This window comes from Thermobia domestica, chromosome 1, assembly GCF_964235325.1.
Source record: "Thermobia domestica chromosome 1, izTheDome1.hap1.1, whole genome shotgun sequence".
Classification (NCBI taxonomy): Eukaryota; Metazoa; Arthropoda; class Insecta; order Zygentoma; family Lepismatidae; genus Thermobia; species Thermobia domestica.
Window position 1 is genome coordinate 12,992,672 of NC_137454.1, and position 26,818 is coordinate 13,019,489.

General features: G+C 37.1%; 1 protein-coding gene across 6 annotated transcripts in view; it reads right to left on the reverse strand.

The window, feature by feature from the left end:
- Positions 1-26,818, reverse strand: part of grh (grainy head) — a 603,835-nt gene that overhangs the window by 241,434 nt on the left and 335,583 nt on the right. For all 6 annotated transcript variants that reach the window (XM_081754667.1, XM_081754669.1, XM_081754656.1 and 3 more), the window contains exon 2: positions 7,811-8,059. In XM_081754667.1, coding sequence (XP_081610793.1) covers positions 7,811-8,059 — 249 coding nt within the window. The remainder of the gene's footprint in view (positions 1-7,810; positions 8,060-26,818) is intronic.

Genomic DNA, 26,818 nt, shown 5'->3' on the forward strand with positions numbered 1-26,818 from the left:
ACTTGTCAAACCTTATGGGATTATGGAAGATTGTTAGAACTGCAACCGCATATATCACGTTCTAAAACTTTTTTTTTAAATATATTTTTTATTATTAGACAAGATTTTCTTTCAGTTTTAAATAAATGTCTTTCCCCTAACAAGAAAATTACCGAATACGTCCAAGACAAGTAGAAAATACTGTTGCAATGTTAATCAGCGTTTGAAGCTGTTTGTAATAAATATATTAAAGAAAATACTGTATATTTTGAAATCAAATGAAACAGGATTGACAACGGTCAATGATCCTGGATTTTGCATTTTTTTTCTGCGTAATCTGATGAATCATGGGCCGATTAATAAATAGGAAATCGATAAAAAGATCAATATTCTGAAACAGTGGCGTATTAACTTCAGTTAGGAGGAGGACGAGGTTGTTTCATTAAGTATTATTCAAAATATTTAAAATCATTTAGATAAATAGCCTTTTGGTATCTTACTAAAAAGATGGAAAAATAATCATAAGCCTACATCCTTCATGGTTATACGCTTAGCATATGCACGTTCGGTCCGGTCAAGGAAATCCAGGCTCAGTCCCCAGTGTGAAGTCATGTGGTTTGGGTCCCACGTTAAGGGGGCAGACTACTGAATATTTTTGAAAAACTAATAATTTTTCTTTTGCCCGTTTTTCGTAAGTGGAAAGAGGTAATAAAATATAACTTACCACAATAATAGATAATGCTATTTTACACCCGAAAATACGGATCGAAAGAATTTTCAGTGTTGCCATCCATAGAAATAACAGTGTGACCAGAATTTGAATTACTCAAAAATCTAGATAAAGGCAGCGACTAGAAAAATAAACTCAACGGTAATTGATGACTCATCATGCTGTCTATCCTTCTTGTTTACTACTTTTTAAATAATATTTCTATTTATTTTATAAACCTTACATAAATTCTTACAAAATAAATAGAAACATTATTTAAAAAGTAGTAAACAAGAAGGATAGACAGCATGATAAGTCATCAATTACCGTTGAATTTATTTTTCTAGTCGCTGCCTTTACCTAGATTTTTGAGTAATTCAAATTCTGGTCACACTGTAATTTCTATAGATGGCAACACTGAAAATTCTTCCGATTTGTATTTTCAGGTGTAGAATAACATTATCTATTATTGTGGTAAGTTACATTTTATTACCTCTTTCCACTTACGAGAAACGGGCAAAAGAAAAATTACTAGTTTTTCAGAAATATTTAGTAGTCTGCAGCCTTAAGTTGTAGGTAACATCTCATATAGTCTTGATGCTGAAAGGGACCTAAGCTCTAATCTAACCAACCAATCAATAACCATGGCCTCTACAAGAGGAAAAACTGGCTATTCCTGAGTAACGGTCAAAGGATCGGGGGAAGAGGGGAACAACTATGGAAGAAATTAAATGAAACGGAATATTTCAATTTCACGTCGGTAGATGATCATTAAAACAATTGAATGATGATGGAAGAATTGGTGGAATGAGAAAGTGAATGGAAAAGGGAGAACCCCGAGAAAACCCACAAACACGATGTTGTCCACTTCAAACTTACTTGGCCGAGGGTCGACCAACTCAAGCAGAGGCAAACGCTCTACCACTGAGCCACTCTGACCTCCTAGGAACAACCATGGAGAAACCGATAAGCAATTCTTAAAAATGACGAACCGCAAAATTCCAAAACAAGTAGAGGTGTTTTCTTTCTTTTTTTTTTTTTTTAAGTGCTAAAATTACTAAAATTAATGCAAGAGCCGTACACAGCTTTGAACGAGACGTTTTTATATTTTCCTCAGCCACACTGTAAAATACTAGGATGGAACATTTAACATTAAAAAAAAAATATTTGTACTTTCAAATTTCACCTTTCGGTTGTAACAATAAATAAATAAATAAATATTAAGGCAGTATTATCTCCAATTCTACGCTGGATGGAAGTGGGGAAACTGTAGCTCTCATGACTTTAAATATTATTGAGGATTCGTGTGCAAGATATAAGCCACAGTTGGAAAACTTAATTAAGAATTTAACGAATTAAAATCAATTATTAAACTTATGAAAATGAAAATATATTTGATTTAATTAAAAATTAACGCCAGAACAAAATATTAATTAAAAATTTAAATTCAAAATTAATTTCTCAAAATTTTGCATTTCTAATAGTTACGTAACGAGAATTATTTTGGGTTGTAAAAGCTAATTTAAAATTTAATGGATAAATTTGTCTATTTATGAAACGTTCTTTTCTGCAAACAAAACTGATAATTAACAAACAGTAAAACTAAAATATCATATATAAACTCAGAAATATTCATTTAAAATAGTTTTTGAAAACTGAAATAAAATATTTATTTTTTTAACAGTTTCGAATTATTTTAACGATTAACAATTAAAATTATTATTCGTTATGAATCTTTAAAGATTAACAATTAAAAATTAACTAGTGAAAAATTTATTTTATTAAATTAAAAATGATTAATCCTTAATTATTTAACGGATTAATTACAAGCCTGATTTAGGCACTGGCAGAGATTTAACTGGAAGTCCAATCGGAAAACGACCATTAGGAAGACCTAGTCGCAGATAGGAGGGCAATATTAAAATGGGTGTCACGGAAATAAGAATACAAAGTAGAAACTGGACCCACTTGGTTAAGGATAGAAATCAACGGAGAGCTTTTGAACCTCCGGGTTCCATAGGCCATAGAGTTAGTTAGTAAAAGATGCCTAAACTAGCAAGGAAGGCCCACAGGCTCAACCAGGATCTAACTCAATAACTGAGAAGAAACTCCATTGAAGATAGCGAACCCGACCCTTCAAGAACGCGAGCCTCACTGAGATTACTAACAAAGGCTTCATTGAGGGTAGTGAACACACGCCCGAGTGAACTTTTATGCAAAATGGTTACTCGAAAATAGTGGATAATTTTTGCACTCCAATTCAGATAGGGACTAAATGTGGGACCCCTTTTCAAACCCCCAAAATAATAACTTCTGTCTTAACACATTTACGAGTTTAGTTTCAACAGACATGAAGTTACCACCACATCAAGAAGAAGACCTATCAGTTTATTTTTGATATTATGTTTGCTTGCTTCCACGACGTAAAAACTTTCACTACAGAAATAAGACACACGACTACCTTCCTGTTTATTAGTCTCTCTGTCAAGAATGCTCTTTATCATTTGATGTAAACAAAGATGATGAAGACACTTTACTTAATACATTTTAAAAACTTTCTTACTGTTGACACATCATCACTGTTTAGAGATTCACAAACAAAAACATTTACTCAAGCAAAGTGAAATAAAAGAACATGTGGTTTGTTTCTAGGTCTTTTATTATATGTAAACGATATTGGCAATAGCTAATTTGCATCAGTTCTGAACAATGAAAGAACACAAAAATGGGATAACCTGTGGATATCCCAATATTCTGGAGCAGTGACGATAACAGCTTTAATTTCTTGGAGGAGGGGGACAAGCGGGGGGTAAATTACTTGTTCTACAATACAATATATCTGGGGAGCAGTTAAGAGAAGACGGTGTCGCTAAGAGAGGGCCCCCTCCACTAGCCCCCCCCCCCTCGCTTTACATCGTCACTGTTCAAGAAATAACTTTGTTTTACACGGGAAGCAACAGGGCCAACCCTAAATGGAAACAAAACCAAAACAAGCAAAATGTTAAATTATATCTGTATTTAGCAGGTCTCCAGATGGAGTATTTGAGGGCGACATACGACTGTAATTTACACTGGAACAATTAACAATGAGAAAATAAGTGAACGGATATTTAAAGTTATTACCACTCTACCAATCGCTTAGTAAAACTTAGGGAAATGCCTGAAAAAGTAAGATGACCGGTCTTGGGATTTGAATTGGGAAACGCCGGCTCTAAACCAGGAATAGTGCCTATCAACCTACGCTAGGAGGTATACAATTAAATATTTAGTAAACTTATATTTGTACTATCTCTCTGTCTTACTTAAAAAAAAAAAGAACTAAGCAAATTGTAGACAAGGTAAAATTATCTATGATTCTGAAAAATATCGTAGAAATAATAATAATAATGATAAAGGCTGATAGCATTAAACAGTTGTCTTCATAGTAAGCTAATGTTTTTGTTTTGAACGAAGTAATTGGAAACCTCGGTACGAGGAGAAAAGGAATACTTGAACTATTTATCGTGTTCAGAGGAACAGAATATGCTTCCCTTCTTGGGGATGGGGAGAAGGATGCATATATAAGTTGAGTTGATTTCGAGTTTAACGTCCCTTCCAGCTGCGGGGCTATATAAGACGGGACTTACTGATTAACATGATATCCGATCCATATGAGCTCCTGCCGGGAATCGAACCCGTGTCTCCCACGCCAAAGGCGCGTGCGCTAACCGCTTACCCTCGAATGAGCTCAGGATGCACATATAATAGTGATATTGACTGATACCTTGCTTTTGTTCTACATCAACATGCAACTTCGAAGTTAAGATAAGCGGGACTTGCTAGCGGGCCATGCTATTTACATCGGTTAAAAATTCCATCGGAATTGAATCCAGTGAAGTTGACAAATGCACAGAATATCATGCATGGTAGAACATATCATATCCTTCTTAACTATCATACTCTGTCATCTTCAAGAGAACTCGATAATATGATCACACCACAGATGTCAGGATAACAACAATATTGAAATTGAAAATCTTTCACAGGAATTACACTCAAATAGATTTATTTATTTTATTATTTTTCAAATCAATTTCCTGTTGAAACCACTGATCAGTGATCGGCTCTTATCTTTTAGTGTGAGCGGTATCAGGTTCAATTCCCGACTAGCACTAGATTTCTTGGAACTCGCTTGCAGTGGCACTCATTTTTGTATAATTTAGGTTTTCGGATATAACGTAACAAAACACCAATTAGGATTTTAATACAAATATATCGGCCGAAGCAAACTTCAGGGGGAAAGGGCTCCCTCGTCCTCTTAAACTGGCGTCCTTGATGATTCGGCGTTATGCATATCAAAGGCATAATTCAGACACTCGGGGACACCTTCATTAGAATATATACATGTACATGTATTATATACATGTACATGTATTATATACATGTTTAATGTATTTTCGCAAAGTCAAGTAGTTACAACACGCATGGATTTTTTCCGTGTGGCCCCGCAACGAATAAAAACCCAAGTAGTGGTTCGAATCAGTGCTGTTAAAATTATTCGAAAATTCGTTATTTGAATATTTGTTCTGTTGTCACCTGAATATTCGTTACCGATATTCAAATAACGAATTTTGTTCGAATTCTCGAACAACGAATATTCGAAAAAAGACATTATTCGAATTTTGACAGCACTAGCTCGAATCCCACTTTACGTATTGGGGGCCGTCTAATATACTGTTAAGGTACGTTAAAGTGCAATCACTCAAACCAAGTAGCTTTATATCAGTGTAATAATTCAATTTATTTGGTACAATTTACTTACTGTAATATAATTTAAGAATTTCTTACTGTTACTACTAAGTACTACTTTTTTTTATTTACTGTACATCCAGATTTTTTGTTTATAGTTTAAAGTGGATTTTACGCCATTTATACCGAGGCCCGTATTTAGATAAGTGCTATTCTGTGCTCGAGCACAGGGCGGCAAAATTTTGGAATTCTTTTTAAGATTCACAATAAAGTAATATTTAAAACTAGAAAACCCATCGAGTCCCGCGCAAGCGCGAGAAAATGTGTGTTTAATTTGCTCTAATTATAGTACTTTCTAATTAGCTAGATTATTTTTAAAATGTCATCCTCTTCCACTCCCACACCAAAAGGTGAAGATGAACTTGAAACTCATGAAAACTGATACCATTAAACTCAGCGACGTCGAAAACTATGAATTCAACACTAATATCTGTCGTTTTCGATTACTTTTAAAATCTCGGTTCCTCCCTGGGGAGTGAAGTATGACTTTGAAGTCGAATTGGATTAAAACTCACTATTTATCTCAGCGACCCCAAAAACTGTGAATTCAACTCTAATATAGGTCGTTTTCGGTAGGGGAACGGCATATTATTTAAAACACAGGTGCGCATAATATATGTATTATTACGGGCCTGCTTATACCCCACTAGGAATCGAATCGAGAATACAAGCCGTTTAGTCCATGATATGATTTTTCAATGACACAAACTATGCGGAAACAGTGTTGAGTCATATGCTCTGTATTCAACAACCTTCTGTATGAAGTCTCCAACACTATTATACAACCGATTATGACTTGAGTGTTGTCAGTGTGATCGGGTACAAGTAGATGATACGAGCAATTAAGCTTTCTTCAAGTGAACCATAGCCGCCTAAAGCTATTCAATACAGGGTGAATAGTATTTAAAACGTAATTATTTGTTCATCTATGGATTACCATTTTATACATTATGTTAAGTCATATTTGATTTTTATAGTATTCAAGTAACCATAATGGCTTATCTTCACTTTTAGGAGATCGAAGGTTCGTATTTACTGTATAAAGGTTGAAATTTTGATATACTAAGAATCACAATACAAGCAGAAAACAGTCTACTTTCAACATGAATTATTATTCACAAACTAAAATAAACTTTCTTAGAAGGCTGTCTATAATCTTTATTATAAATTAACTAGAAATGTTACAGTTTCGGAAGTATATCACTTCCTTCTTCAGACTACTACTCCAATTCTAGTCTGAAGTAGTCTAGTCTGAAGAAGGAACTGATATACTTCCAAAACTGTAACATTTCTAGTTAATTTATAATAGAGATTATAGACAGCCTTGTAACAAAGTTGTATTTAGATTGTGTTTAAGATGGACACAAGGCCTTTTTATCAGAATTATTATTATTATTATTATTATTATTATTATTATTATTATTATTATTATTATTATTATTATTATTATTATTATTATTGATATCAGTAAAGCAACGGAATATTACAATACAAACATACGTAGATATTCAATACGCACATTGAATGTTGGATTGATTGGTGGGATTGAAAAGGAAGCGAAATCTTTCAGTTTAACGTCCCACAATTATCTTCGTTACGTTTAGGGAAACGATTATTAACGCAAGTGAATGATGAGGGATGAATTAGTGGAATCAGAAAGTGGGAGGGAACGAAAGTACCCGAGAAAACCCACGGACACGATGTTGTCCACCACAAATTACTTAGCCGGGTTCGAACCAGGGACCCCACGCACCAGAGGTAAACGCTCTACCATTGAGACACAATGACCCTAATATATTACAAATGCCCCAGGTGTGAATAGCATGATCAAGTTTAATGAAATTAAAATGCCGTGCGGACTACCATTTAATCTCTCGGGAGGCCCGGTGGTCCGAGGGCCACAGATTGGAAAACACTGGCTTAGACACGCATAAATAGGTTACTTTGATTTGATCCCCAGTGCAGGTGCAGAATTAGTGATGTGAATGTAGCATCAGGGAACTACTTGGACAATTAAAGAGTTATACGAACTAAGAGAAAGCGAACTCTCATCTACTGAATTAAAATTAACGGCTACGTAAGCCGATGTACTGAGAATACATCAATCAATTAGAAAGAAATTGGCCGGCCATGACCCGGAACTTACGTTTTAATTGTTATCCTGAAATCGAAAACTTGAACGAACCGCTTTGAATAGGAAAGCAAAGTTTTTAGAGCTTCAAACAACATGGTGATGCACTTTGTATTCTCTGTGTATTGTAATCGATAAAGAATTACAGATCTTCATACTTGAAGTAACAAACACTAATAACAATATAAAAATGGAGTACTTACTGCCAAAGTTCGCCTAATGCCTTCTCCTTGTCGACAAGCGTAGGTATTTTGTTGTAATAATCGTAGATAAAGCTCATTGCAGAGGCTTGGTCTTCGGATCCCAAATTCAGCATTGCAGTAGTGGCTGCGGTGAGAGGGTGCTCGTAGTAAGACCGGACACCTTCTTCACTCTCTGGCATGTCGGACATGCGGGCGGGGGTGGCGGACCTAGGGGGCACCAGGAACTCCTCCCCCAAATCCTTCCTCTTCCTGTAAAAACAAACAAATAAACACAACTTAGATTCACAAAAGGTCTTTCGCAATTCATATGCAATCGTAGAACGCTTGAAATAGCATGCGACAACACTTCGGTTATGACACATAACAAGTACTTTCTACCAGTGAGTGATTTCAACACTGTCGTTTACGCCGACGTTTTTAAATGTAATTTTATAAGTAATTTTAAAGCAGTAATATCACCGCTATATTTATGTCTCCCTGCTGATGTTACAGCCTTCAGGTGGTTAGATTAATTGTAACTAAATTATGTATGGTCATCACACCTGTCGTACCACCGTTATTTTTTATTTTGAGGCTAGAAATGGCTGTTTATTGATGCCAGTGAGCTGTCAATTTCTTATGGTGTTAAGCCATAAACGTGTTATGTTTTATTTGAAATTTTGAACCCGGAGTCCTGTGAGCAATAAAGGTATTACAACTAAACCCGCTCGACTGATTGTAATAAATGAGTAATTCTAGTTGCCCAAATGATTAGGATTCGTGTTTTTGCTATACGTAGTCCTAAGTTTGATTCCCAATGGGAAATAGAATGTTTGGTGTTGACCCATTGTTGTAAAGAAATAGAGGCGCTCCTAAGTTAAGAGACAGGGAACTCAGGCCTTTAGAAACCCAAAAATAATGGTAATGGGAAGTAAGGTGTTGTGTTGACCACTGCATCCCATTACAAAGCCCAACAAGATATGTATTAATACTTAACTTTCGCGATCCCAGACCCCGCCAAGTGAACTTTGTGGTGGACAAACACCATGTGCGTGGGTTTTCTCGGGATTCTCCCGTTTCCTCCCACTTTCTTCATTCCACCATTACTCATCATTCATTACTCATCATCACCGTCTCCTTTAGCCTAACTGGTATAACCGTGGGACGTGAAGCTTAAAGATTTCATTTGATTTTTAAATTTCGAGGTCCCTTACGAGATCACTTATTTGTGTGAAGTGCACAGTTAAAATTCTGTTGTATTTTACTGTATTTATTGATATTCGTGTTCTACATTTTTTCCTTTTAGCTAAAGGAGACGATGAGAAATAAATGATGAAAATGAATGGTGAAAGAACAAGCTAATATCTATGTCCTCACCGGGATTCGAACCCGTGACAGACAGTGACCTTATACCGGAGATCATGCTAGTCGGCAATAGAGGAAATTAAGTTTTACGTCCGGTGTTTATACTTTGTAGCCTAAAGAATTATGATAAGCGCAAAGAAACAGGTAAGAAAGTATTGATGAAAAAAATATGAGAGGAAACGGGAGAATCCTAAGGAAACATAAATACGATAATGTCCACCACAAGATAACATTATAACGCCATGAGCGTGGGTTTTCTCGTGGTTCTCCCATTCCACCATTATCCTCCATCTTGTTATCACCGTCTCCCTTAGCCTCGGTAGATAACGTGGGACGTTAAAGGAAAAAAAAACTAATCATCATTAGAACCGTTCCAATGACCCTTCACATCAGAGGTAAGCAGTCTAATTAATGTTGGCCACGAGAACATAAATGGTCTCGTCTCGTCTAGAAAATGAGACGAGAAATATCTATAAATTTCAGACGTTTTCGAGACGAGACTTAAAAATTTCTCGAGTCTCGTGTTCTAAAGTTCTATGATTCATAGTATAAGAACTATATATTGATTGATGAAGTGATTTATGAACACAATGAAGAGAAATTATCAACGCTTAAACATACGCAAGTCATTACCTAATATTCTTCAATAATATATATAGTTTAAATGTTGTTACGTCACATACCTATGGACTTCTCGCGACGCGCAACAATCTGATAACTTCTAATTAAGGGAGAAAATCAGGACAATTTTTGTACATTTTTTTTTAAAACAAGACGAAACGAGACTTTTACGAACTTTACGAGATGAGACAACCGTCTCGTAAGCAGCACTAACTCTAATACTGAGAAGGGAGGCGTCGGTAGCTCAGTGGTAGAGCGTTCACCTCCGGTGCTTGGGGTCCCTGGTTCGATCCCAGCCCGCGCCGTGTGGACTTTGTGGTGGACAAACACCGTGCTCGTGGGTTTTCTCGGGGTTCTCCCATTTCCTCTTACTTTCTTCATTTCACTAATTTCTCATCTTCACCGTCTCCTTTAGCCTCACCGGCATATCCGTGGGACGTAAAACTCAAAAATTTCATTTCATTTCTAATACTGAGAAATCTTGACTTGAGATTAGAAACAAACTACTTTCGTCTTCAATTGTGGAACTACGATACTAAGTATAAAGATCAATATTGAGACGGAAAGTGGCTGAGGAACTATTCTTGGAAGACTCAATCTTCATCATCATCATCTTCTTCTTCTCGAGTCCTTTTATTGGTATGATGCAGCTGTAAAACCTTTGATATCTTAAGCCACACATTTCCTTTCCGTGTGTATCTTTTCATCGGGGACACCATAATGTAATGGTTAAAGTGTTAGACTCAAGTCTGCGTTGTCCCAGGTTCGATTCCCGGCCGGTGCTCCCCAATTGTCGGCGTTCATCCAATGTTGTGAGGCAAAACTGGGGAGTCACGTGAATAAAAGACGTGAGGACCACTAGATCCAGAAAGTTCCTGATATGCCTATTAGAGATGCCTTGTCGACCCAGCGGCGCATATATATGACGTATTGCAGGTCTACATGCTCTTACGAATTAATTGACGTGCTACTCTGTTTAGTTTTCTGCCTTGACGAAGTACATTTATTCATGTTTCAATAAGTTATTTACTACATTTTTGAATGATGTTACGGAACTTGGTTCCTGTACCAATGTTGGCAAAACATTACAATCTGGGCTCATCGAAATTATGTAAGATGGATTTGCAGATTAAATGGATCTGTGAAGAGGAACTGAAAACCGACCTCGGAACTAAATCCGATCTTGCGTTGCTGTCATGGAAATCACTTGAAACATTAAAGGTGTTGAATGAGGAAAGAAGGTAGCGTAAAAGAAACTGTTTTTATAGAGAAGTGTCAAAATAGATTTGAACTTAAGTTTAGAGTCTCTTCCAACACCAAGGCTATAATGGCGTAGATCTTCAGTTTGACTTTGGAAATGAATCATGTGAGCTCCCATTAGGAATCGAAACCGAGCCTCACATGATGACGTTCCAAAGAGTAATTTGCGACACTCTTGTTGTCTTAGCTAGTGTGGTTTAAAAAAAAAAAAGTCTTGCATAATGAGATAATTTTAAGTTAAGAAAGGGTTAAGTTACATAGAGAGGAGAAAACAAGTTGGACAATAGTCGTCTAAAGAAAGGTTATAATTGCGTGTTCTGAAGAAGCAGACACTGAAAATGTATTTGTGCCTCACGGAAGACAGAAGAAAAGACTCAGTTGAATAAACATGAGACAAGAGAAGAGAATCCTCACAACACTCTCTCTCGTATTTTAAGCTAATTTGTTGAGGGAGTGGGGAACAAATATACAAAATTAAGCACCACAAAAACAGCTGGAGGCCTTCCAGTCAATATTTAGAAGGAAATGGATTTTCCGTGACCCAAGAAAAACCTTCATCCTATATTATTTATTCATTTGAGGTGAATGAAATTCATTCTCTGGTCTTTTTTTCTTTTGTTTTGATTCTGCTTTTTTTTATTCCTTCTAAAATATATACATGTAAACGAAAGAGTTATTTTGTGTGCATGTCGTCTAGATGTATTCCAAACTAAAATGAGGAGTATATCGTGACACTCGCACAAACACGTAACTCAGAAGCAATTGTCCGTCCATTCGACCGTCTGGCCTATGTGAACCTGTTGTGACTGACCGACCCTTTCAGGTACTTTACAACTGCACGATCACAACAGTCTTTACTTTTTCTCTTATTTCTTTCTTTTTTTAAAAAAAAAAACTTATAATGTATTCATTTCATTAGTTACAATTATCAATGATTACCTCAAATCAATAACGCTGTAACAAACATTATATAATAATAATAAAATTACCCAATTCTATAACCTATAGAACCCGGAGGTTCAATGACACGTTCACAAAACCTCTTCTTTACTTCTGTCCTTAGCCAAATGGATCCAGTTTCTACTTTGTATTCTATTTCTGCGAGATCCATCTTAATGTTGCCCTCCCATCTGCACCTAGGTCTTCCTAATGGTCGTTTTCCGATTGGTCTTCCATTTAAGACTTTGAAATCGTTTCTACCTTCTTCCATTCTGGCTACATGACCTGCTCACCTAAGCCTCCTAGACTTGACGATCCCAACAATGTTTGGTAAATGGTATAATTCCTCGTTATGATTCCGCGGTGGACCTTGAGCGTGAGATTCTCGGAGTACCATGCCCGTTGCCTCTCACTTTCGGGAGACACGATGGCTCAGTGTCAGAGGGCTTAAATCTGGTGCATGGGGACCTTGGTTCGATTCCCGGCCAAGTTTATAGGTATTCTCGGGGTACATCCGTTTCCTTCCACTCTCTTATTCCACCAATTCTTCGATCATCATTTACTTGCTAGAATCATGATCTTCCTTAGCATGACAAGCATAAACGTGGGACGTTAAACTAAAAAATTTCATTTCATTTCAGTTTTTTCTTCTCATTGTAATCGTTCCACCATTTTGTTCATTAGCACAAACACCGCCTCTGTTAGCCTCGGTGCATAATTGTGGGACGTTAAATAAAAAAAAAAATAAAGAAGCCAATCGTGTAAGACTAACGAAAAACAGAACAAAACAAAACAGGAAATGAAAAATTAAGCCTTTCTTATTTTTCTTGCTTGTATAATTAGATAAGAAAACATTTAGAAAACTTTTATTTTTCTCTTCAACTTAACTGTACTTGGAAATATCTCTTGAAATAGAAAATAAAAAGCCGTGCAGAAACGAAACTGATGATATTTTAATTTTTTTTCTACTAAACTGTGCATTTTAACAAACAGTTTCAAACTTTTATGGCCGATAATTTGGTGCAGAAATTGAAATAATAATGACAATAAAACGAGGGTATTATTAACACGATATTTTCACGTGCGTATAAGTAAGCAACCAAAAAACAACGTGGAAACAGAATTTTAGAATTGTCGCTGATAACATCTCATTAAATTGTTCATAGAATATTCTTTACGTAAGAAAAATGTTTAGATTAGAATTTTCGTTGTTCCAGGTCAAACGAAGTAAGATTGTACTACATCAAGTTTCGTTTTTGTCATTAGTTTTTCAGCATTGATTTGAGAGATGTATATTGAGGGAATGAGACAATGAATGATAGAGTATGTATTACAAAAATGATGGAGATTTTATCTGGACTATATTTGTATGAATTTCATTTCAGGTTTGTTTATGTATAAATAATTCTTTTTTTTTTTTTTTTAAAAAAAAAGCTTTTTCAGCATCAGATCATGGCGGACCTAGGAGGCAGAACCTAGACTACGATAGGTAAAAATGAAATGAAATCTTTGAGTTTTACGTCCCACAGTTATGCCGATTAGGCTAAAGGAGACGATGATAATGAGTAATGAATGAAATGGTGGAATGAAGAAAGTGGGAGGAAACGGGAGAACCCTGAGGAAACCCATGCACACAGTGTTTGTCCACCACAAGATTCACTTGGCGAGGGCTGGGATCGAACCTGGGATCCCAAGTATCAGAGACGAACGCTTTACCATTGAGCCACCGCGGCTCCCAGACTATGATAGGCATATCATGAGTTTATAGATATCATTTTGATTTGAAATCCGTTTATGCACTTCGTTGACAGGAATTAGGAATATCTAATGTTTAAAAAATTTTCCAATAAAAAACAAAAGTAAGAAAACTTACTATAAACTTTCAAAAATATATAAATAATAGCTTCAATTATCTTCGTCACTCAAAAAATGAGGGGTAGGCTCCCGGATAGATTCGCCACTGCATCAGTCTATGTTGAAAGTGTTTTTTTTTTTTTTTTTTAAGTGGTGATAGAAGAATATGTTTTTCGATTTAATCGGTTAATCGAATACTTAATCGATCAAATGTGCTTAGTTGATAAAATAACGTGATCTGTAAAAAAAAAAAAAAAAAAATGAAAAACGTCACACAAAACTTTTTTAAAAGTTAAATAAAAAATAAGTTAGCAAGCAAAATTCTCTTTGCACTTCGAAACTTTTCTACGTGTCACTACCAGAAGTCTTACAGCACGATTATGTCCTACCGTTTATCAATCCGAGTGAAAGGTGTAAGAGATAGTGAATAATGGTTCATTTATACGGATTTAGTGCTCCAAGAATATATTCCATCACTCCTTCTTTAATCCTCTATTGAAACCAGAAGTGATGAAAAACTGCCAATTCCAATTTCAACTGATTACCATACACAAAAAATTGTAATAAGCTAGCGAGAGGAGTTATATGAGTTTTCCCCATTCCAAGATTAGGGTTCATTTCCGCGTTTTCTTCTTTATTCAAACCGAAAGTGGTTAGAAATTTATCATCAATAGAGGGCTGCCACCATTCTAAAGCAAAATGTCCGGACGTTTTATGCGGTTTGCTATACATTTCCAAACTAATAGGGATGCGCACGAGACGAGTCGAGACAGGAATTTCCTGACAAAATTCGAGTCGAGACACGGTTCTTCCAATAGAGAAATATACATTTTTCGAGTCGAGACATCACTTTTACAGCACATTTTCGAGACGAGACAGCCATAAATCTTGTCTCGTGAGCATCCCTACAAACTAAAATGTAGGAACACTTCGTGGAGATATTGCGGAGGGATGTAATAATATAATAATAATAATAATAATAATAATAATAATAATAATAATAATAATAATAATAATAATAATAATAATAATAATAATAATAATAATAGTTAACAACTACTTCATCAATAAATATGAATGAATATCAGGACTTTTCCGACAAGATTGGGACGGATGCCAAACTGTATCACTACTGGTTTCAACATTGATTTTCATAGAACCTGTAAAATATTGCGCGAAATGATTTCTGATATTTGAGCACCCAAAGAACAAGTTTCGTATCCGATCTGATCCCTTTTCAGCCACAAGAGCATATGAGATGTTGACGTACAGCTTAATGTGGGATCAGTATCGTCATGAAGGATGGCGTGGTGGACAAATCTCTTCGATATAAGTTAAATTTTACGTCTTTTTAAGTATATTATTATATTGCTGATTAAAATGTACATACACACACATATATATTATATATCGAGGGAAATTCCAATTTGTTGCAACTCCAAATGACGCTCCAGGTGAGATCAGAGGAATCAAACCCGGATCTCCTGCGCCAGAGGCGGTAGCAGTAACCATTTAACCACGAGAAAGCTTGAATGATTTTCTAGTACAGTTATTAATCTGAGTTTGTACGTATACAAGTATCTTGATGGCTTCTTCTGAGTTTGATGTAAGATAAGGGTCAAATATGTGTCAGAGGTCAGATCCAATGTCCGTGTCCTATTAGCCCCGTTTCTTCATCGTTTCCAAAGGCGACTTTCACGTGAGGACATCAACAATGTCTTGAATCATATACAATAGTTTTCTATCGTTCTTTTAACTTTTCCTTTGAAATATACCACAAAGAAGCACTTGTCTTGTCCAGAGGCAAAGGTGTTTTCTTACAAAGAAATATCCATTGTATGTTTTAAAAAATATCCAAAAAATACAGACGAGAGCCAAATACAATGACTTGGATCTAATACTTTTACGGCTAAAACTAAACACTTTGCGGTTTCGGTATATCTAACGCATGCTATACAGTATATACACTGGAGACAGTGGAGGAAACTCAGTGTAAAATTTGGGGAGACAACAATTTGCCATCGTAAAAGGGATTAGAATTAGCAATTAGGTTTCTGGGCTGTCGGGATCTATGGCCATGTTAGTTTGTCACCAATAGCGTACGCAGGAATTTATTTCGGGGAGGAATCCAAACTCAATATGAATTTAGTTTTATATTAAAATTCCTAAAGTTGCCCCTAAAATTAGGCTGAATTTACACAAAAGCTGAAATTTCGTGGGGGGTTCCGGACCCCACCCCTTGCGTATGCCCCTGTCCATCACGTATATGAGGGATGACGTCCGTCGGCAATCACATTGCCCGGGAAATCGGAGAAAAATGGGGAAGGAAGGAAGCAACCTGGGACTATTATGCTAGGTACCATTCCGGCATTTGCCTGGTGTGAATGAAGAAAACTCAGGAAAAACCTCACTCAAGATCGCTTGACCGAGTATCCCACCACAGGGAATCGAACCCAGGGCCGCTCGCACCAAAGGCGAGAGCGTTAGCGTCTAATTTTATTTACTCAGGGCAAGCGGCACTTCTATAGCTTCCTTGGATGCTAAGCCCTTCTCCTCCTCGCTTTTCCAATGGCTAGAACGTAAGGCTTTGGTGCACGTGGACTCAGGTTCGATTCTCGGTGGAAGAGCATTAAAATTTGGATACATCACAAGGGTTAGAATTTCACTTTGAACTGTAGGTCCATGTCTCACATAGCCTCAGTGTCGAAAAATCCCCCTAAATTTCAACAAAAAATTTAAAATACTCAGAACAAATGCAAGAGATAATATTACTCATACTTGGGATAGAATCTGAGACTTTCCGTATATGTGGTGAACGTAAAACAATTGAAATAATGCACTTACTAAATTAAGAAATTAGTCGGGGCTTTATTAAATAAGAAGTTTTACAAAGATGATGGTGAGTTGCCTTGTATGTGTGAAGACCTCCTAGGAAGTACGCAAAATAAATTCCCACAGTGCTGTTTGTCGACTTTTAACATACATGTCGAAGGTGTAACTGGGTGGACAAGACAAATAAGAAACAAGGTACGGGCGGACATGACAGATAGACAGATGGACCTCCCCTTTTCATAACGTTATGTCGATGACCCCTTGTGTGCAAGCACATAAACATACAGCCACACGCATCATAAAGACATTATTATATATGTATATGTCGGAATGTATACATGTAAAATAAATGCATGGATATTCATATTACATACGTGCACAACGCATGCACTTCCGGTTGTCAGTAAAAATGTAGGTGACCACACCCAAAGATAATTTCCTTTGCATAGATGCCTTGTACGAATAAATGAACTAGGGACTCCTGCTAAGAACTGATTCTAATGCATATCATGGTACACCATGATCATTATTACAAAAGTAATTTTTAAAATGTCCTTAAGTACCATTTTGATTGATGCGTGGAACTACCCAGTAGTTCGTACACGTTCAGACTACGTTCAAAATCGCCGGAAACGTTTCTCAATGTTGTTTAACGAACATTTTTTTTGTTCGTTTGTTTCCTAGAGTTTAGCGCGTCTGTTTTCAATACCTACGTTATAAGAGACGCGACCGATAGTTAAGGTGGAATCCGAACCAAGATAATGAACTCAAATGTTTTGAGAATCATCTACCAAGAATCAAACCCGTAACCACGTGCACAACTACTACTCCAGTTTGTATCTGAAGCAAGCATCCCTACGGTAACGTAAATGTATACCACGCGTACACAATGGATCAGCTACAAATGAGCTATGTAGGCTAGTGAAGAGTGGATCCATAAGCTCCCACCGGGAATCAAACCAAGGTCTCCCGCTAAGAAGACGAACATGCTAAGAACCAGGGGCGGATCCAAGGGGGGGCGATCGGGGCGATCACCCCCCCCCCCAGAAGAGGAAACTCTCTTATTTTATATATATAAATAAAACCCATCCCAAAGTTTGGAGCCCTTAAAAGTAGCACTATGACAACCCACCGCCCCCCCCCCAGAAGTCGGTTCTGGATGCGCCCTTGCTAAGAACATCTAACAAACACATAAAAACAATTACTTCCCTTCAGAATAACAAAGAAAAAATGATTTGATATTATATTTTATCCAAATATACAGTAACTAGGAGTATTTCACCGATATAATATTAAAATGACATTAAACACCCTTTGCCATGTAGAGAAATCACTAAAGGCCTCTAAAAGCTACTATTGGATACAGAAACAGCTATTCCAAGACCTGCCAATTTTGGGGGGAACGAAATTTTTTCCAAAAACTTCAATTTATAGTAACTACAATTATGAGAAAACTGTAAATTAATTGTAATACGAAATCTATGTTTTACGTCCCATGATTATAACGGTTAGGCTACATGAGACGGTGATGATGAGAAATGAGGGAAATGATGGAATGAAAAAAGCCGGAGGAAACGGGAAAATCCCGAGAAAACCAACGTAAGCGGTGTTTGTCCACCACAAAGTGCACTTGGCGAAAACTGGGATCGAACCAAGGACCCCATGCACTAGAGGTGAGCGCACTACCACTGAGCCATATATCCTGCTTTTGGATCAAAAGATCCCATATATTTCAGGCAAAAAGTTTCTTGTATTCATGGGCGTCCTAAGGGGACCCAGGGGGTACGCCCCGTGGCTCACGAAAAGTATTAAATTTCCTAAAATGTAGTTCTCCAGATATAAGGCCTACAAGCATGGGCGCCCGAAGAAAATTTTCTGGAGGGTACCATCTCCCTGGTTGCTATATTACCTTTAATATTTTTTTTATTTTTATTAAGATTTTCTTAAGATTTTAATTTTTATTAAGATTTTATTAAAAAATAAATCAAAAAAACTATTGGCCAAGATCGCAATATTTTGATGCATATTTTGGATCATTTGTACAAGATCGCAACCTTTTGACCCATTTTTTTTTTAAATATATAATTTCTAAAATTCTTGTTTTGAGTAATACAGTAACGGATCTGAATTAAGTAATGGGAGCCAAAGCGATGACCTCGCAGATCAAGGTATATGCAAACTGGTCGGCCCATCACAGACTCAGTACTGCAGTTTATATGGTAACATCTCACAATAGATTTTTTTCCTTTCTTTATGAGGATAAAACATAAATATGAACAAGATTTTATCATATTCCGGAACTAGTTGACATGAATTCTTTTCCCTATATGTTTATATATTATGTATGTATAAAATGATACAAACAATCTTCTATTGTTAAAGACATTTACAAGATAATCATATAAACTCACAAAGCGCACGCGCACTTTGAAATATCACGCAAGCAAAAATGACCAGAAAGAAGATAACCAAAAAGCCATTCATCCCGTTGGGCAATATTTCTTCCCTCCGTGTCCCACCCGCGTCAGATCATTACCGTCAAAGACTGACAGCCATCAACAAGTCGAAGGGCGTTGATTTACATACGTCATTCACAAAGAACACGGCACAAAAATCAGCTACGGCGTTGAGGACATCATGCATCGCTAGAAAAGGAAGAAAAAAATATAATCGTTTTGTCGGCAACGTTTCATTTGCCACGCAGTTCACGTGTCACACGCGCATATTGTACACCATCCTCAACAACTGTCATAACTTGTGTAGCACTCCGTGCTTCGAAAGAACAAAACACTGCCAGTGCAGTGCACAAACAACCCATTTGTCACTGAAAAGCTAACTAATAATGTTGCGGTGAACATCTAAAGAGTAAAAATAACTACCATCTCCTTCATTTGTCAAAATCAAGTATTAAAACTAAGAAGTTTGTGTATTCTGTATATATCCTGGAGAGCGACAGCAAGTAGACTAATAGTTAAAGCTCTTGTTTTCCAATCAGGAAATCCTGGGTTCGAATTTGATGTCATTTCACCCTAACTTATTTGGGTTCTCACGATTTCACCAGGCTGATGCTCAATTGGTATTTGTAGGCGCTGATCTTTTCCTTCATTTTTTCCCCCTACTTTTGTTATTGATGTTTGTTGATTGTTATTAATTTCAGAGTAAATTAGCTCCGCAATCTGTTATCTGTAGAACATAGAAGTGAGTTTCCTGGAAAAAAAAAAAAAAAAAAAAAAAAATCAGTCCTCCATTGATTTTACTAACACTATCGCCTATGAAATCCGGAGGTTCCAGGCACAAAAGCTCACCATTGGCTTCTGTCCTTAGCCAACTGGATCCAGTTTCTACTTTGTACTTCTATTTCTGCGAGATCCATCTTAATATTGTCCTCCCATCTGCGCCTAGGTCTTCCTAATGGTCATTCTCCCATTGGATTTCCAGTCAAAACTATGAAAGCGTTCCTACTTTCTTCCGTTCTGGCCTGCCCTCCTGAGTCTTCTAGACTTGATGATCATAACGATGTTTTGTAAACGGTATAAATTATGCAGGTCCTCAGGGGCGGATCCAGGATATGATCAAGGGAGGGGCTAAACCAATGCCGTTTCCCAAACCTTTTGCCGTTTTATCCAATGTAAAGCAGGATTGAAGCCCATTTTATCCTGTGTATGCCTGAGCGTCAAGAGGGGGCTATATCCCCCTCTTGGATCCGCCACTGCAGGTCCTCGTTTTGAAGTTTCCGTCATTCCCCGTTTCTATTCCTCTTGGTTCCGAATATTCGTCTCAGGATCTGGTTCTCAAATACTTCGCAAATTTTTATAAAAAGTAGGAAAGATCTGTATACATTGTATTTACTTGGCAATTAACCTCATATTAATGATTAATATGTTTGTTCTAATTTATTGTTCTTAATTCTTTTTCTAAGCATGAATTGGTGATCAAAAGTTGCGAGCGAAAGAGCGAAGTAGTTCAAGTGGTAGAGTGTTAGTTTCGTACTCGGGAGGTCGTGGGTTCGATTACAGCTGCCGATCATTCTGACTGGAGTTTCCCAGGGTTTTTCTCAGTCCTAACAGGCAAATGCCGGGATGGTACCTACTAAACAGGTCCTGGCAGAAACCTTCCCAAATCTTTTCCATTGTTATTGTTCTTAGATATCCAGTATAAAATGGCATCTGAGCTGTATCTGGTGATTGTTAAATAAACAAACAAATAAAGAGAAAGAATGCAGTCAACTCTTGATGGCCCGTAACTCGTGAATGAAATGTCTGTAGAAGAAAATATTTCATGTTGGTGATAATGAATGACATGCTGGAATGAACATGGAAACAAACAGGACGACCCCGATGAAAACTCACGCACATGTTGTTTGTCCACCACAAAGTCTATTGGCGTGAGCTGGGATCGAACCAAGGACCCCACGCACTGAGCACCGCCACCAAATGCAAAATGTGGTGTTCTTAAACTTAATCTGAACCTAAGTAGTATGTACTTATCCATACATTTATGATCATTAGAATTTAAATCAAACTTTGAATCTTTACACATTCATTTGTAGCAGCCACGGTGGATCAGTGGTAGAGTGCTTACATCTGGTGTGTGAAGTCCCTATTTAGATCCCAGCTCGCGCCAAGTGGACCCTGTGGTGGACAAACACGGTGTGCGTGGGTTTTATCAGAGTTTTCCCTTTTTCATCTCACTTTCTTCATTCCACCAATTCATAGCCTGGATTTATAACTAGAATCAAACAATAAAATAAGCATGCAAATTTGCACGATAAATTGAAAAAATAAGTATCAAATTAAGCAAAAAAGAAATACAAGAAAATCAATCAAAATGTATGTTCTGGTAAAATCCTTGTTTATTCGAAGATGTTTCAATATATAAGTAAGTCAGCCTGAGATTTTCTTCCGTAAAGCTCTTGCGTCTGTCGCAGAGAAATGACTTGTACCATGAAAATGTTGTTTCCACGTCTCATGATGCCACTGGGGCATGTTAAAAGCATAGTTCTTCGTCAGTGAGATCCTCTTCAATATGTGTTTCTCCACCAGAAAGCCATGAAAAAATTTTACATTGTTTTGTAATCAGTTTTTTTTCTTTTTCGTTTGTTTGTTTGGCGATACGTGAGTAAGGCTGTCGATGCAATTTTAGAAACACAATATGAGTCTCCTATCACAGAAAATGAATTCTGCAAGGAATTATTTTGAGCTTCCAACTGTTTCAAAAAATCACGTACTTGGAGAACTGGTTATAAATGTACTGTAGAAAATATGGAATCAGTAATGATAACGGCAGCGCATAAAAGTGCAATATGCACTTTCAATGTGGTATTTTTGAGCAACAAACACAATTTCAATTGCAAATCGTAAAATAAGTAAGTTCTTTTTAAAACCCGAATGAGTATTTTAAGCACTAGGCTATCAAAATGGTTAAAATTGCTTTCAGGGTTTGTACTACGAAGTACATTTCTGGATACCTTTAGAAGGTGGAAAGAAATAAACATTTTGCTTTAAAATCCGGACTCTAATTGTCATCATCGCCGAGTGGCGGATCTAGCTCGGGGAAGGGGCCTAGGGACCCAAGCTTTTTGAATGACAAAAATAACTTAAGCTATTATTTATATATTCTTGAAAGTTTAAAGTAAACTAATGATATGCATATCATAGTCTGGGATCTGGCTGCCACCCCTTCTGGATCCGCCACTGTCATCGTCGTCTCCCTCAGCCTCTGTACATAGTTGTAGGACATTAAGCTAGATATTTCGTTAGAATGCACTTTCACTTGCAGTACTTACCGACTGTTTTCAGCCCATAATATACTATGCAACAACCACATGCAATCTGTCCCAGTATTACATTGTGATGTCACGTTCATCTGAGTTTACTTTGCAAGCTATTTATGTTCAGCATTGTTCACGAATATCCAGACTATATGAGTTGTTGTTGAATTATTGAGTTTAACTTCCCGTTCAGCAGCGCGGCTATATGAAACGTGGATCGACTGATTAACATGGAATCCGAACCACATGAGGTTCCGCCGGGAATCGAACCCCGGTCTCCCGCGCCATAGACGCGTATGCTAACCGCTTAACTGCGGAGAAGCTCCCAAATCATGTGAAATACATAATGAAAAATATCTTGTCCACAGTGTGTGTCAGCCGCTAAAATAAGGGTTTCATTTAATATCAATTTACATTAGATGCCACAGTGAAGTTGGAAGCACGGTAGATTCATTCTTGTCTTCCAACTTTTTTTTCTTCTTTCTTCTGAGTTCGTGAACGGTTGCATTGAGAAAGATAAACGCGGGAAATGCGTCTATGCACACACATGGGGACAGACACACTTAATCACCAACAGCTTATGTGACACACATCAGAAAGACGCGCGGGAAAAAACTAATGTGTGCTCTTCAAGGTGATTTGCATATGAGAGGTTGTGAAGTGCGTGATGGAAGCAGGGCTTATATATATTTTTAAAGGGAAGTTTTTAGATGTATAAGGGCGTTATACATTCATATACTAAATCAAATACGGAGGCTCCCCCTATTTTGAAGTGTCTCTAATGAAAGATGGAGAATCATCTATCGATGTCGTGCTTTGCCCAAATCAACCTCTTTGCGCCTGCTTGTGGTGTTTGTTTTTCTTTTGTAACGTGCAACAAAGCGCACTTTTTTTTTATTATTTCAGTTTCTATTTTCTAAGTATAGGCCTTGGAAAGCGTCTCCGTTTAAAATTCAAAACCAGCTGAAAGATATTTACGAGTCAAAACAGTCTTTGCTTCCTATTGGAGCGGATAGAAAGGAGTGACAAAAGTAAACATTAATTTTGTTGTAGGATTTAGGGTAGGTAAGAAAGAACTTCAAGCTTTAGGACTATATGTGCCGTGACATACCTTCAGCTGCAGCCATTCATTATGAAGTTAAACTTAGGGGATGATACTCTTTGGTACACAGAAATTAAGAATGTCAGTTGTTTTCTCACAGTATATCTTCAAATATTTCAAACTATTGGAGAAATGAATTAATATTATATACAATATACTCAATGAAGCCTTTAGCAGGAGAAATGAAATGAAATCTTTAAAGTTTTACGTCCCACGGTTATATCGGTTAGGCTAAAGGAAACGGTGATAATGAGAGATGAGTGAAATGGTGGAATGAAGCACGGTGTTTGTCCACCACAAAGTTCACACAGCGCGAGCTGGGATCGAACCAGGGACCCCAAGCACCGGAGGTGAACGCTCTATCACTGAGCCACCGCGCCCCCTCCTTTAGCAGGAGAAAAATGTCCTTGAATAAAAGCTGAGAAAACGGCTTATAAAATGCTTTGTGTGAAGTATTGTTCTGTATGGGCAAAAACATATATATTACGCAAAAATTATGAAAACGACATGTGAGTATGGAGAAGAATGAAAATAATTTGCTGGGTTGAGCGAAAAATGAATGAGATTGTGTTGAAATGGTGAGGGAGAAAAGAGCAATTTTAGATATTATTAAGAAGAGGAAAGGAAATTGGTTGGAACTTTGGCTACGAAGGAACTGTATCAGAAAGGACGTGCTAGAGAGTATAGTGGCAGGAAAGAGAGGGAGAGGGCGAATGAGACTACAATTAATGAAGAATATCAAAACACAAAAATCATACGTGAAGACGAAGAGGTGACTTGAATACCGTGGAGCATGGAAGCTTCTCAGTGATGGCAAGTGACCTGCAAATAGTGGCAGAATACCTATGATGATGATGATGATGACATATTCAATGGCGGCTTTTGAGGGAAGTCTCATCGCTAAAAAAAAAAAATCTCTACAATCCAACCGAATTAATCTTACCTAACGTTTTAGTTGTAGTTCTAGTAGTGAAACAAAAACTACGACATTAAGCAAGTATACTCCTTTAGCTTTTAGTGATAAAAGAAAAAGAATCACAGAAGAACCAAGAAGATTTCCTTAAGAAAATTTCCCTCGACTGACAAAATTTTCCTTTTCTTATCAAATTTCCTCTAGTTTGCTTAGTGTCCAATTTCTATGACTGTAGTATATGATAAGATTAACTTAGCTATATTAAAGGAAGTCCAATCACATTTGTTTTTAAACATACATACACACACACAAATACACCAAGCCAAGAATGAAAAATGAAATTAAATCTTTGAGTTTTATGTCCCATGTTTATTTCGTGTGGGCTAACGGAGATGGTTACGATGAGAAATGAATGAATTGTCCCACAAGAGAAAGTACGTGTGCCGACAACTTCTGTAAAATCCGCGTGATGTGCGTTTCCTGAAACATGTCACATGTGACGAAAAGTGTGTGTGTTCTTGTGTTCTTCCAAAATCCGAATGTCCAAAGACAGTGGATGAGCAAGCGCCAACTTCCATAATCGGTCTTCAAATAGGGCTGTTTTCAGCATAAAGCTATATTCTGTGCTTAGTGGAATATGAGGAAGTAATTCACTTCGTGTCGCGTGCGTTCCTAACAGTCGTATCATCATCATCTTTATTCCGAACGGTTGGAGCGGGCGTATGCTGCACTACGCCAAAAAATATCCTACATTAATCAACCGAAAGCGTGCCCTGCTGCAACAGAAGAACTCAAAACCACACTCAGCTCTTAAAACACACAAAAGAAAGAAAATGCAGGAACTTGATGGCGTCGAAATGATACCATAGATGGCATATAATATTCACTTTAGCTCTTCAGAGTACTACCTATTTCGGCCCATTGCATACTTCCCAAGCATAAAAGCTACCACCAGAATTCGAACCCGGGTCTCCCGTATCGAAGGCGAGTACGTTAATCACAGCCATGAGAGAGCTCATGGAACCTTATGACTGAGGTGAGATCTGAACCGTCACTTTGGCCGAGAAAAGCATATTCATCGAAAATTAAACCCAGGACGAAGTGCACAGAAAGAGTTCCTATTAACAACTTACTATGATTTTGTATCATCGAATATCAGCTTTTATCAATCGTCTGTAATTGGATATATTACTAGCTAACTACCTAACTTCATGTCCTATGAAACTCGGAGGTTCAATGCCGCATTCACAAAAGCTCTTAGACAACTTGATGCAGTTTTTACTTTGTACCCTATCTCTGCGAGATCCTTGTCCTCCCATCTGCTCCTAGGTCATCCTAATGGTCGTTTTCCGATTGGATTTCCAGTTAAAATTTTAAAAGCGTTCCTACTTTCTTCCATCCTGGCTACATCACCTGCTCAACTAAGCTTCCTATAGATTTGATGACCCCTAACTATGTTTGCCAGACGATATATATTATATAGTTCCTCGCTACGAAATTTCAGCCATCCACCATTCTTGTTCCTCTTGGGTCCGAATATTCGTCTCAGGATCTTGTTCACAAATACTTTCAGTATACGTTCTTCCATCACAGTAAGCGACCATGTTACGCAACCATACAGTATAACAGGCATGATTATGGTTTTATATATTTTAAGCTTCAAATTTCTCGACAGAATTCGCGACGACAAAATATTTTGAACTGAATAATAACATGAATTCCCTGCTTTTAGTAGACATTTAATTTCTTCGTGAATATGGTTTTGGTTTGTTAATATTGATCCTAGATATTTGAAAGTAGGCAGAAAAATCTAGTAACTTGGGATAAAACTTAAAAATTAAGTGGTATTGAAACGTGGCAACATTGCTAAAAGGGATTTTTGCAAAGGAAGACAAAGAATGAATTCTCTTGTGGCTACGACAGTGGGTTTCCGCAAGTTCACCCGCTGGAAATCAATAGGAGTCTTTCATAGTGGAAGAAGGGTGCAGCCTTAATTGCTTGAGTGGCTTAAAAATTCCTTTATTTAAGCTCCTTCTGTCCCACAACAAACGGTCAGAGATAGATGAGACATCCCGTTAAACAGGTGAAGAAGGAATAGCAATAAAAATAAAAAAAGAACCGAAATGAAGGACATATTTATGAATTGTCCCTACGCTTTGACGGTAAAAACTCATGAATAAAAGGGAAAAACCTCTCATGCTTTGAAAAGAAATGAATATTTCCAAATATTTTATGGTTATACAAGTATCCTTGCCGCACCATCATAAAATAATTCAAACTTAAAAATAAAACTGTTTTGGGGTGGACTACACCCAATACAATGCACACCCTTATGAAGATTTGTGGGTAATGGATATTTTTAAAGTAACCCAT